Source organism: Calypte anna, chromosome Z (genome assembly GCF_003957555.1).
Source record: "Calypte anna isolate BGI_N300 chromosome Z, bCalAnn1_v1.p, whole genome shotgun sequence".
Lineage (NCBI taxonomy): Eukaryota > Metazoa > Chordata > Aves > Apodiformes > Trochilidae > Calypte > Calypte anna.
This window is the reverse complement of record NC_044274.1, coordinates 20,741,126-20,754,309: the sequence shown is the minus strand read 5'-3', so window position 1 is coordinate 20,754,309 and position 13,184 is coordinate 20,741,126. Positions and strand designations below refer to the sequence as shown.

The following is a 13,184-nucleotide window of genomic DNA, read 5'->3' as shown; positions in this document are numbered from 1 at the left end:
CCTGTCCCTTCTGAAGAGCCTGTATCCACCCATGGCAGCACTCCAGTCATGGGAGTCATCCCACCACGTTTCCATGATAGCGACTACTTGAAAAGCTAGCTTGCTAAACATTCTTTTTATGTTCATCAATATCCTGTAGAATTACCTGCAACATTTCATAAGCAGCTTAAAAACACTTCATACAATCAGAATCGGTTTCGTTCTCTTCCTCAGCCTTCATCCCTGGTAGTGAGAAATGCAGCATTCAGTCAAAAGAAAACAGTAGCTCTAACCTCAGAAGATATGCAGTGGAGGTAAGTTGTTGTTCCTTCCATTCTGTTCTACTCACTATACAGCATTACAGGAGTCCTTCAGTGTAGTCTTCCACATAAAACTGTATTCTATAGCAAATTTTGAAAAAAACACAGAATTTTACTGTGCTTCTGATGCACAGGAACACAAAATCCACAGAAAAGAAACAGCTACAATAACACAGAGGATTTAATTATCTTAACAAGATTGTAATCGTTTCTAACTTTCATTAAAAAGATGTATCTATTTCTACTTAAATCTGGATTCAGTAAGATTGAGGACACACATTTCATGCAATTGAGCAGTGAGTGTCTTTTCCTTATACAGATGCTTTCTTATTTTCATGTTTCTGGTTTGTGAAGAAAGTTCACTAGATACAGTCCTTTGTGTGAATCTGAATGGGCATTTCACATGAACAAAGGGTTTCTCGCACAACCCAATGCTTACACAAAATTGTTAGCAACAAAAATTTACAACGGAAACTTGGTAATGCCATGTTTGGGATGTTTTTTACAAGAATTCCAAGAAACATGTTTAACTTGCTAGTTTCCTTTCTAAACCTTGTATCATCATAGTCTCAGGCCACATATGCCCCCTAACACAAGACTTGTGCAACATACAAAAACCTGTGGTTACAGAATGCTCCAGGCTTTTTCCACCTGCTCATGGTAGGGTGTGGCTCCATGCCAGAGCTGCAGTTTCCCCAAAGGGAATCTGAAATCTTGAGCCATGACTTTAGCACTGATACAGTCTTTTAAAGAAAATACTGGCTTGTTATTGATCTACTGTTCTTATAAAAGCTTGTGTATTTCACAGAGCACTCATTTTGAAAAACTCATATTGAAAAACTTTAAATATAAGCTGTACATTAATCAATCCCTAGAAAAGATGAATAATGTACATATACTAGATCTTAAATATTTAGTGCCTCTTATAATCCTGAGGTTTTTTGTTTTTTTTTTAAGCACACTGGTTATTAAGAGTCTTTATAAATTATTTTAAATAGTAATGTAATCAGCTATTTCCTGTAAGATATATTTTGTTGTAATAAATACATAGGCTGTACAGGAAATTTGTTTTATAATTTAAAAAAACCGAACATTTTAAATTTCACTCCATGTTCTGTGAGAAGAACAATTCATCATGTAACAAAGCTATGGTAATGCCCCGACAGCATGTTACAGAGCACGGGGGGGAAAAAAAAGGTGCATTACATTGATAAATGTAGTCTGTTTAGTGAAATACTTGTCTGAGACATATTGACATATTGACTGAAATGAGTCATCAGTGACCACTACCCAACCGTTTATTACTATCTTCTATGACATCAAGTTCCACAACTAGCAACTGAAGAGTCATCTCAAAAGTTCATGAGTTATGCCAGACCTCTTGTGCCAAGCATGGTACACTTACACTATTTAATCACTGTCATGACTTAAAGGTAATCTTGTAAAAAATACCTCTGGCAGAATGTCATTAAATAGAGCATCATATTTTCTTCCAAATGAGCCAGTCTCACCATAGTGTAGAAGGTTTGACTTGACTTTGCAGATGATACTTCTTTCCAGTTGAAAAAAAGTAGCCCCTGATAAACATTACAATGTACCTTCTGTCCAACCACAACTGAAGTTCCATGTTTTCAGAAAAGTAGCTACCTAATTCTGAATTCTCTTGTGTTCTTGTGGGCACAAGTTTTTTCAAGGTCTTTCCCCTCTGTCTCAAAAGTTAAATTCTTCTCAGCTCTCTAATTCTAGCAATTAGTTCCTTCAGTGAATCTTCTAAATTCTTATTCCAACAGACTAGGGACTTGCAATGTTCACTTTCTCTCTCTTTCAAAAGAATTAATCAGATTCAAACAGCTCACTTCTATATTTTCCTTCCTTTCCTCTCTAAACTGCTAATCCCTTCTCTACTCACCCAACAGAACCTGCTGAATGATATCCTTACAAACTCGCATCTCTTTGCCATTACTCATAAGACCTGTTTCAAACAAGGCAAAATAAGTGCTAAAATCAGAACCTTTGCATGTCACTGACAGATAATACAGCTGTTTACATCTCCACAATGATTCCCTACATCATAATGAAATTCAAGTTGCTAGCTCTTCTTACAATTAATTGTTCAAAGATAAGAACAGGAATGCAAGATGATTTTCCTATGACTACAAATAGGTAATGGTGGGCTTGCAGTACAGTTGCTATACATTGAGTTTGGCCAGGACATCCCATATTGTACAGTGGTTATAAGACTGTCTACAGTAGTGATGTGACTCAAAGAGCAAATGTAGTCTCGGAGTGCTCCCTCTGTTTACCACGTGCTGATTTGGACGTCAAAGTAGTTCGTGTGCACAACTCACTTTTTTAAAGAAAATCGCACATTTCAAAAATTAATGGGATATTTGGTGCCAAGATGAAGGCCACACCTGCAGCATTTACCTGAGACTTTTAATTATTTTTTTAAATTCAAAGCACATGTATTGTAGATATTCCGTCATGGGAGACATTAAATTTAACCCAAAGTAAACACTCTGAATAACATGTGATGGAGGTGTGAGGAAACTCAGCATCAACTCAGATCTGTTGATCTGCTTCTACTGCTCCTTAGTAATGTAGACAAGGTTGCAAGGTCCAAGACTTCCCTGGACCTGGTAGGAGAGAGCAATTCACAACTGAAAGGAACCAGAGAATAATTCTCTGCACCACAGGCTTCATGAGCAGGAAAAAGAAAGCTTTTATTTGAAGCACAAGACACCGCAGACACAACTTACACAATTCATTCTCCCTTCTAGCTGAAGGTGAGATCTCTCTCGTGGTCTGAAACAAAGCCCAGCCCCAAGCCTGGGTCCTGACAGATCTACCATGGCTAGGACACAATAGAGAAAGCAGCATCTTCCTGTTCCGCACTCCTGCTGCAAGACCTTATTTGCACCAATACAGTATGAAGACGAGGCACATTAGGCCTGGCACTGTGCTAGAGCTCATCTCTAAATCCAGATCTCAGTAAAGCATGGTGGAGGCATACTGCAGAGACTTTACAGCAGAACAACACATGAATATCTTCACAATATTTCCTCTGTAATTAATTTTCTTTCCAGTACTACTCCCATCCTGCACTGGTCTCTATATTGGTAGGACACAAGGAAAAGATACAACTATATATGCTGAAGACTATCTAATGTACAACAAATAATGCTCTCTAACACTTAAAAACAGAGCATTGCTTCAATATGGCTATCCTCCATGTTTTTAAATTCCTAAATTCTTAAAAAACTAAAATATAGAAAACTTCTACAACAAGCATCATTTATTTTCTATAGACTAAAATAATTTTAATTCTCCATTCCATATCTTTAAACTTCTGCACAAGTTTTAAAAGCCACCAGGTGCTACTGTGACCCTGTTGCACACAAGCATGACCAGTATGGGAAGCTCTACTAATGTGTTAAAAGAGCAAATTTCCTATCAGCACTCAAAGCATCGGGTGTAACTGTGTGTAACGTTGGGTGTAACTCCCTAGCAAGGGGAGTGGTGGTGATAGAACAAATTGACTTACCCTCAGCCACAAGATAATTCAAATGTCAGGGAGGACTGGTATACTTTCCTACTCTGGAAAATACCAAACCTAGTACCTTCACTCTTCTGACACCACAAGAATCATCATCCACAAGAGTAAAAGCACAAATCACAGTGCAAATCAGTCCCCAGTGGAGAGGGAAATTGAGTGGATATAGCATCTCCTACATCCATATAACCTGAAGTCCCAATGGACTGATGCAATACACTGGCTAGGATCAGAGAAAAGTGTATTTTACAATAACAATAAACACTCTTGAGGAAATTTGTTTTGCAAGGTATGAGGGTAAAAGTCTGTAACGTGAAAATGGAGGGAGAAAATGAGTACCCAATCAAAGGAACACAGAAACAAAGTTTATACTATTGTGCCAGAGCTAACTTGGCCTGCGACAGCATTGTAAATAGGTCCAGTTCCCAGTGTTCATAATTAAGAAGCTCCCTCTATGTCTGCTGCTTCAAACAAACAAAGTGCAAAACCAGATCATTTTTGGAAATCCAGTGGAATCAAGGCATGACAGCAGTGGATCTTTGTTTCATGAGATCCATTATGCCACAGGACACAAATGATAAGGACTTCCTGTGAAGCACCAAGGCTGAAATGGCTGAAAGGGGTGGAAAGGATCACATTCTCAGACCATTCTGAACAGCTATCCTATTTGAGTCAGGATAAAGGTAATTTTCTGTCTTGTAATTTTACTTTCAGCTAAGTCTCTTGTAAGTAGCTGCACTTCCTGAAATTAACAGCAAGTTTCTCAGAGAGTGTATGCTTCTGGGACTGATAAATCTAGATGTTTATAGTTACAGATGGAAAACGTTATGCAGAACCAAGGCCACTACTTGGTTCTGAGGAATATTTTGCCCTCTGGAAGGAGAAAACGAATAAAGAAGTCACACCTGCAACCCTCCTTTAGGGAGGAGAAGGCAAGATAAATGACCAAATTTGACCATCCCATACACATCATACTCAGTATAAATTTCCTTCCTTCCCTTTCCTTCTTCCCCTTCTTCTCCTGTCCCTGTTTGCTTTGGCATCCTGGGAGGATTCCATCTGTCCGTCTGCTGGTGGCCCTGATCTGTATCAGCCTGAGTCTCTGTGTTCCTGCCTCCAGCTCCTGATTGCTGCTGCCTCCAGTCCAGCCTGACTGCCCTGCAGTCAGTCACCTTGCAGTCACCTTGGTGGTGATGTGAGAGGTGGAAATGTGTGAAGAACGTAGTATCATTTTCCTGTATATTTGTATATATTTAGTAATTTTTCCTTTTTATCATTATTGTTTCATTAAAGCTGTGTAGTTTAATTTCCAACCTGTGGGGTTTTTGTAAAATGAACGGCCATATAGGCCACATTGTGAACAAGCCATGAGAAATACGGGTAATGTTAAACAATGTGTCATGTGGGTTATGAATACACAATGTTGGTAGTGTCAGAAAATGTTATGAATGGGTTGTTCTTCCACAAGGAATGAAAAATTCACCTACTATATGTCAGCTGTATGTTGCTTGAGCACTTCAACCATTTAAAAAAAATTACAAAAATCTACTAGTGTATCATTTTATGGATGATATACTTATAGCAGGGCTTAATCTGGAATCAGATCATCTTTTGACTGAATTAAAGGACTATTTAGAAAGTCGAGGACTCTATATAGCACCTGAAAAGGTTCAGAAGACTGATCCTTGGAAACATCTTGGTTGGGAAGTGACCAAACACACAATTAGGCCTCAGAAAATAGATCTTAAATTAGACGTAAAAACCTTGGCAGATGCTCAAAGACTGTTAGGAGAACTGCAATGGGTATGAAGTGTATGTGGTATTACTAATGATGACATCGCTCCTTTAATGCCTAGCGGACATGATACTGATGCCTCTGCACCTCGTAAATTATCAGAAGAAAAAAAAGGGCAATAAAACAGATAGCCACTAAGGTGGTCAATGCATGGGTGTCACAAATTACTGAGGGAGCACCCTTTGAAATTTTAATTGTTAACACATCCTTAGAATCTGCTCATCTTAAAGCTATCATTGCCCAGGAAACCCCTACTGTTCAAGAATGGGGAAATGGGGAAAACAGCTGTTCCCTGGCTCACAGTCAGAGTCACTCCAGACCTTGGCATTAAAAGCTATCTGTGAAGCATTCATGCGATGGAGTCAGACTCCTATCAACATTGTATCCGACTCCTTTTATGCAGTGGGGGTAGTAGCAAGGCTAGAGCTGCTTTTATAAAACCTGTTAAAAATCAACATTTGTATTCTATTCTACTACAGGTGCATCGAGCTGTATCACTTCGTACTTCGTCCTTTTTCATTGCCCATATTCGTAGTCATTGATTTGATCAGGGTCTCAGTATTGGTAATAACCATGCCGATACTTTGGTTAGCTATACCCAAGTTGCTCCTATTAATTTTGAACAAGCTCGTCTCTCTCATGAATTTTTCTATCAATTGGCAAAAATGTTAGCTAAGTAATTTCATCTCACTTTGACAAAGACACGTGATATTGTCCGCATTTGTCCTGCCTGTCAGAGAATAGGTATAGGACCAGGGCTTGGTGTTAATCCTAGGGGTACTCAGGCTTTACAATTGTGGCAAATGGATGTTACTCACGTAGCAGAATTCGGAGGAATGAAGTATGTGCATGTTTGTATTGATACATTTTCTCAGGCAATCTAGGCGACAGCACAAACTGATGAAACTGGACCCCATGTCATTCAACACATGCATGCTGCTATTGCTGTACTAGGTATTCCTCAGGCTTTAAAAACAGATAATGGGCCTGCTTATTGTTCTCATTTGTTTCATCAGTTTTTTTCTCAATGGGGTATTGTACATACTATTGGTATCCCTCACCCTCCTACTGGTCAAGCAATTGTGGAGCGTGCTCATGGTACTTTAAAGCTGCTTTTGCAGAAACAAAAAGGGGGAGAGATCTTTGATGTTTCAAACGGATGTGCAAAAGTCTTATATGTCCTTAACCATTTATGATTAACAGGGGAAAGAGAGCAGCCTCCAATTGCAGTACATTGGGATTCTGTTAGTAAGAGTCTAGGTGCCACTTCAGAAAAGGGAAAAGTGTTATTTAAGGAGCCAGGAACAACAGAATGGAAAGGCCCGGGTACACTGTTATTAACAGGTCGAGGGTATGCTTCTGTTTCCACAGATTCCAGTATTCGCTGGTATCCGCTACACTATGTTAAACCTTATCTGGAGGTAGCAGAAAAGTCTCACAAGGAGCTGAGCTCAGACATCAAGCCAGGATGAGCACGGATGGACTTGGACTCATATGGTTAAACTTATTAATTAATTCAGTCTTACTGCTGCCTGAAGTCCTACATGTCAATCCCAGACAGAACATGTGGGTTACTTGGGCAAACCTAACAGGTGTTAAGGAATTTTGTCTTGCTATGACTTTTGCTACTGATCCTTCTAGAAAATGTTTGTTAGAACTGCCGTATTTAGATGAAACAGATTTTCGCAGTTATAGCACTGGCAAGTGTTGTAGTGCAGACCAAGTGGCAGAATGTGCAGCACAATTAATAAAAGGCTTAAATGTTACTCTGGTGCGGGATCCTCAAGAGCTCAACTTGTTAGGGTCACAAACTATAGGCAAAACCATGGGAAAATGAATGCAGACATGTTTTGTGTTTGGTAAGCTTTGGCAAGAAAATGGAAGGCAGTAGGTGGTTCTTGTTATCTGGGGAAACTTACTTTATTTGCTCCTACACACTGACAGTTGGACACAGTATTAAAAAGGGTTTAATCTCATACGAAGTGAGCCCTAGGGCTTTCATCTGATTGTAATGATAATGTTGAGCTCCTGAACACAACCTCTAGAGTTGCTTTATCACTTTTTGTACCTGGTATAGCCGCGGGAAATGCTTTAAGGGAGCTTGTTAAGCGAGCATGCTGATCTAAAAAGCAAGCAAATGTTACTACTGAAGTATTAGAACAACTGTTAGTAGATCAAAATAGTTTACACCATGTTTTGTTACAAAATAGAGCTGCAACTGATTTTTTGTTGTTGGCTCAAGGACATGGGTGTGATGATTTTGAAGGGATGTGCTGTATGAATTTTTCTGATCATAGCACAGCAATTCATAAGGCAATACAATACTTGAAGGCTCACACTAGCAAAATACAGCAGCAAGTCAGTCCTTGGGATGGGTGGTTAAAAGTCTCTTTTCGGGAATTCCTGAAGGGGGGCTTGGTTTGCTCAAAGAAGGTCTCAGATGGTTAGGCATTGCGCTTTTGTTAGTGCTAGGAGGATGTTTAATTTTTCATGTTTATGATGGGCATCAATTAAATTGGTCAATGAAGCCTGGCTCGTTCAAAAACAAAAAGGGGGACTAGTGGGGTTTTTGTGAAATGAACGGCCATATAGGCCACATTGTGAACAAGCCATGAGAAATACTGGTAATGTTAAACAATGTGTCATGAGGGATATTGAATAGACAATGTTGGTAGAGTCAGAAAATAAGTTTAGACAATGCTGTTTTATAAAAGACAAGGTAGTCTTGTAAATTATGCTGAGGTAAAGACCTTGAAGCAGCTGAAAAGTTACAAAAGAAGAAGAGCTATATGCAGAAGATAAGCAAGTGAAGTAAAAGCTGTTGCAGCTAAATTGTGGACTGAATTAGCATTACGTAACCTGTATGTGATGATTTAAGTTTAAGAAGGATGTAGAGGTCCTGGAACAGGTCCAAAGGAGGGCAACCAGGCTGGTGAAGGGACTCGAGCACAGGCCCTATGAGGAGAGGCTGAGAGAGCTGGGGCTGTTCAGCCTGAAGAAGAGGAGGCTCAGAGGAGACCTCATTGCTGTCTACAACTACCTGAAAGGAGGCTGTAGCGAGGTGGGAACTGGACTCTTTTCACAGACGACCTTCAACAAGACAAGAGGACACAGTCTTCAGTTGTGCCAGGGGAGGTTTAGGTTAGGTATTAGAAAGAATTTCTTCACGGAGAAGAATTTCTTCTTCATGGGCTGCCCAGTGAGGTGGTAGATTCTCCGTCCCTGGAGACATTTAAAAAAAGACTGGATGTGGCACTCAGTGCCATGGTCTAGCAACTGCTCCGGTGGGTCAAGGGTTGGACTAGATGATCTCTGAGGTCCCTTCCAACCCGGCTAATTCTATGATTCTATGATTGCTGTTAATTAACCAATTACCGCTAAAGTTAAGAGTGTGGTCATCACATAATAACCAATCACTAAGTGCCATGTATTTAGTAAAGACACACTTGTTTCGTGGAGGTAAACAAATGGGATTTGCTTTCAATCATATTGATTGTGTTGGCATCTCTCTGTACCCTCTCGCCAATAAAGGGATGCCTTCCTGTCAACACCAACCCATGTCTCTTTCCCTTATTCTCTCGCCTTTCTTTATCAGGGAGGAGAGGGACATTAATTAAGAGCTTCTGTCATTTGCTTTAATTGCCGGGCCAGTGTTAAACCATGACAATGACATCTGCTGTACTAAAGAAAATTCATCAGTTATGTAGATCCATGCTCTCAGAGATCTTTAAGCACAAAATGGTATGTCCTGTGTTTAGAAATAAGCCAGGTTTAATCTTAGCTGATCTCCCGGTTGAACCATACAACAGCTGACTTCCTGTAAGATGCACACGGCCACCTGTCACTTCTTCCCGCACAGTTTGAACTGTGAATTTAACAAAACTACTTTCTTGTGCTTCATCCAAATCATGAATAAAGATTTTGAAAAGTTCTAGTCTTGAACAGATAACAGGTCCCTCAGAATCCTTTCCAGCATTTCCCACTACTCCAAGAATGGTTTCTAACCTGCTATGCACCCACTAGGCAAAATCATAACCCACACTTTTAAGCTTTTCAGCATATTAAGCAAAAATGAAACAGAAATTTCAAAAATATTTATGTAATATTTAGAAGTAGCATTTTTATATGCACTCTAATGTTCTCTAGTTACACAAAAAAAGGACAAAAAAGGGGAACTGACTGCGAGTTAACACTTTTAGAAGACCCAGTATTACTTTTGAGTATTTCTAATTTCGGCCTGTAGAGCAAAATTAGAATATTCCTTCTCTTACTTTCATTCTGAAGACAGAAAAGGAGGACAAGAAGATGGAATAAAACATTAGCCCTTTGACAGATTTTTTTTTCTTATTCTGCCTTCTGTTTTTTTTTTAAATACACTTCTTTGCCCAAATAATGTGCACATAATTGGGTCAGATCAGAGGAACTGAAAATCTTAGTAGCAAACTACTAGAAGGCAGAGGAAAAACGAGGTGAATACAGTTAGTAAGTATTAAAACCTCCATAAAAGTTCTAGCTATTGATTCTATTTCAAGACATCTTGTATAACTTTATGCTACCTAACTACCCATTATTGTCATTGTAGGTCTAGATTACAATTTAATCCACCATGTAATTTTAACTCATTTTAAATAAAGCTTTCTGTACAACAGTCAAATAAATGAGTGAAAAGTCAGCAGCAGTGAGAAAAAAAAAAGAGGAAGAGATCCCTCCCTTTGGCAGCAGTTAAAACATGGCATCAGTGCAACATCATGGTGCAGCACTTTCAGGAAAAGACAGCCTCTCAAACACCCCTTGAAGTAACCATGAACCCTAACACTGAGCAGACCAGAAGCTCAAAGCAAGATGCTGAAAGCCTTGAAGCATTAGCACTATCATATTACTGCAGAGGAAAAATATGCTGCTGACAAAAGTGAGGATCATCACTTCATCTGCTTCCCAGAAATTTGCTTGAGCAGACCTCCCTTCAGTCACAGACAGTCATTCATGAAGGTGCACAGCAGAACAAGTGAAAGGAACTGCTTTGAAGGCAAGTAACTTCAGATGACATAACATATTTATGAAAGGAAAGTGTGTGTGCTGCAGCCCCTCCCTCACTTCTTTTTCAGAAGGTTACTTACTAAAGTGGACTGCATAGCCTCAGACGTTCTGCTTTTCCTTGTACTCTGAAGAATATAAAGTCTCCACAGACTAGGAGTACTCTAGCTGATGCGCTCATACAAAACATATGAAGCACAGCAAGCAGATAAACAAGCCTGTGCAGGGAGAGGAAACAGGAATTCAAAATATTATAGCATGTACACTTAGGAAACATGAGGGAATATGAATTCAATAAACAAGAGAGTTGTGAAACTTAAGCACAGCATCTGTAAGGATCTATGTGAGTAAACGCCGTACGAGCACACCGGCTCCAGAAACCTAGAAAACTGTTCTTCCTTAGGAACGCAGCGATCGGACACACCGGAATGCATTTAAAAATATATGCAGAAGTGTTCTAAAGTACCGAAAAGATCGAAGGTGCTTGCTGCCGCCCACCTACCTGCCAGCTGCAGTGTGCCTGCGCTCTAACACCTGTCGATGCCTGTGTTTATGCTTCAATTAGCCCTAAGGAGAAACTGATCAGGGTTTCGACGCGAGCCACACAGAGTGGGCCCATACCCGCTCCCTTCAGTCGTCGACTCTCTGACCGGGCTGCAGCGCGACAGCGGCCGCAGACAAACACCAACCCCCCGGTCCCGCCCCGCTCTCTGCTGACACAGGAGACGCAGGGACCCCGCGGGGCTCGCCGCACTCCACCGGCGCCTCGGAGGTGTCCCAGTCGACCTTAGCTCCCTGCGTGCGGCAGACCGCCGCCGGGAGCACCCCCCCCCCCCTTCCCCTCGGCGCCTACCTGCACGGGTCTCGTGCTTCGGCACGCGGTAGTACTTGTTTCCGAACTGGTCGGTGCCCACCAGCTCCTTGGCAGGTCCCAGGACCCACTCCCGCAACGCGCGCAGCGCCCGCCAGGCTCCGCTCATTTCGCCGGCCGACCGCCCCTCACCGCCGCCCCCTCAAGGTCGCCTCCACTTACCGGCCCCCGCCCTCCCCGCCTCTGCGTAACGGGCACGCTCGGCTCGGCTCGGCTCGGCTCGGCTCGGCTCGGCTCGGCTCGGCTCGGCTCGGCTCGGCTCGGCTCGGCTCGGCTCGGCTCGGCTCGGCTCGGCTCGGCTCGGCTCGGCTCGGCTCGGCTCGGCTCGGCTCGGCTCGGCGTGCCCCGCCTCTCCTCGCTCCTCCCCGCCTCCCACAGCCTCGTTCACGCCGGCCTGACTCCGACTGTCGGTGGCGAGCGTGCCAGCAACGCCGCTCTCCATTGGTGGAAGCCCGCCAGTCCCGAACTAATTCAGGCCACTCCTGGCCCAATATGGCGGAGTGGTGTCTAGTGTTATCGGGGGTCCGCCATGCTGGGCTTCATTTCAGCTCGCCAGGCCGGGCTCGACGATCCAGTGCGGCTGCGCCGGGCCGAGTCTACCCGCAGGTAGCGGAAACCGGTGGGGAGCTGGGACCGAACTGAGACGGGGCTCCACTACGAGGGGAGGCCTTAAAACCGCCGCCTTTGGCACGCGAGGCGGTAGCGGCAGCGGCAGCTTCTGGCTCCGCCCCGCCGGGGAGAGGTGCGGCCAGTGGCCGAGGGAGGCGATTGTTCACTGCTCTGTCGCTGCCTCGCTGTGCGTTCCGGGCTCGGGGAATCGGAGGTGAGGAGCCGAGGAGCCGAGAGCCCTTGGGGCCGGCCCCGGCTCTCGAACAGAGGCTCTCTCGTGTCTTCGAGTTTCCCTGGGGGCTTCTAGTTTGCGTGTGTGGATTAACTGCCCTGGGGCGTGCTGAGCAATGGCGTTTTGGTAGGCTGGGTAAGCACAGGACCATAAATTGTGCCTCCGTGTTACTGCCCCTCCTATCTCAGCGGTTTGCATGCGTCTACGTTCTGTTTATGTGAAGCAAAAGCATTCATGTGAAGCTTCTGTGACCGCACCAGTTCACTGTCCCTCTTCCCAAGATCTGGATTGTTGGCAGGTGCAGAAGAGATGCAGGGGCTTTATTAGGACCCCAATAGCTTTTGTGGAAAGAGGCATATTAATATTCCTTGTAAACGTTATAATGTGATAACATCTGAGAATCAGTTTTGCAGCTGTATTTCAAGATAAAGCCTATGTTAGTTCGGTGGCTCACACAGCTCTATCATCAGGAGGGATTTGTGTCAGTCATCTATGGTACAATGATGCAGCTTTGGAGACTATTGTAAAAATAATCTTAAAGGTTAAAATTAATTTTGGTCGTTCGGGAAGCTCCTTTCTATGTTCGTTTTGGTAAGTTTTTGATAAGTTTCTTCTGTGCCCTAAGCAATTATGTAGCAATCAGTGTTAAAATGGAAACAGAGTGGGCAGAATTCATGTCACTCCAATGACTGTTTACCCAACATTTCCCTTATGAAAGATTTTAGTTTTGCTTTTAAAATAAACAATTTGTGGTCGTAGGACTGTATTTATAATTACATCTTGAAGTCATA

At 42.5% G+C, this 13,184-nt stretch overlaps 2 protein-coding genes across 8 annotated transcripts in view; one reads left to right on the top strand and one right to left on the bottom strand.

Moving 5' to 3' along the window:
- NDUFAF2 (NADH:ubiquinone oxidoreductase complex assembly factor 2) overlaps window positions 1-11,702 on the bottom strand; it is a 43,824-nt gene extending 32,122 nt beyond the window's left edge. For 2 of the 4 annotated variants that reach the window (XM_030467546.1, XM_030467548.1), the window contains exon 1: window positions 11,535-11,702. In XM_030467546.1, coding sequence (XP_030323406.1) covers window positions 11,535-11,661 — 127 coding nt within the window. In that variant the 5' untranslated portion in view covers window positions 11,662-11,702. Of the gene's footprint in view, window positions 1-272; window positions 295-11,534 lie in introns of those variants that run through there. The other 2 variants (XM_030467545.1, XM_030467547.1) reach the window with 1 other exon arrangement.
- ERCC8 (ERCC excision repair 8, CSA ubiquitin ligase complex subunit) overlaps window positions 1-13,184 on the top strand; it is a 78,564-nt gene that overhangs the window by 38,205 nt on the left and 27,175 nt on the right. For 2 of the 4 annotated variants that reach the window (XM_030467543.1, XM_030467541.1), the window contains exon 1: window positions 11,892-12,158. The exons of 1 other annotated variant lie outside the window; for it this stretch is intronic. In XM_030467543.1, the coding sequence (XP_030323403.1) occupies window positions 12,082-12,158 (77 nt within the window). In that variant the 5' untranslated portion in view covers window positions 11,892-12,081. Of the gene's footprint in view, window positions 1-11,891; window positions 12,159-12,185; window positions 12,529-13,184 lie in introns of those variants that run through there. One more of the 4 variants, XM_030467542.1, reaches the window with a different exon arrangement.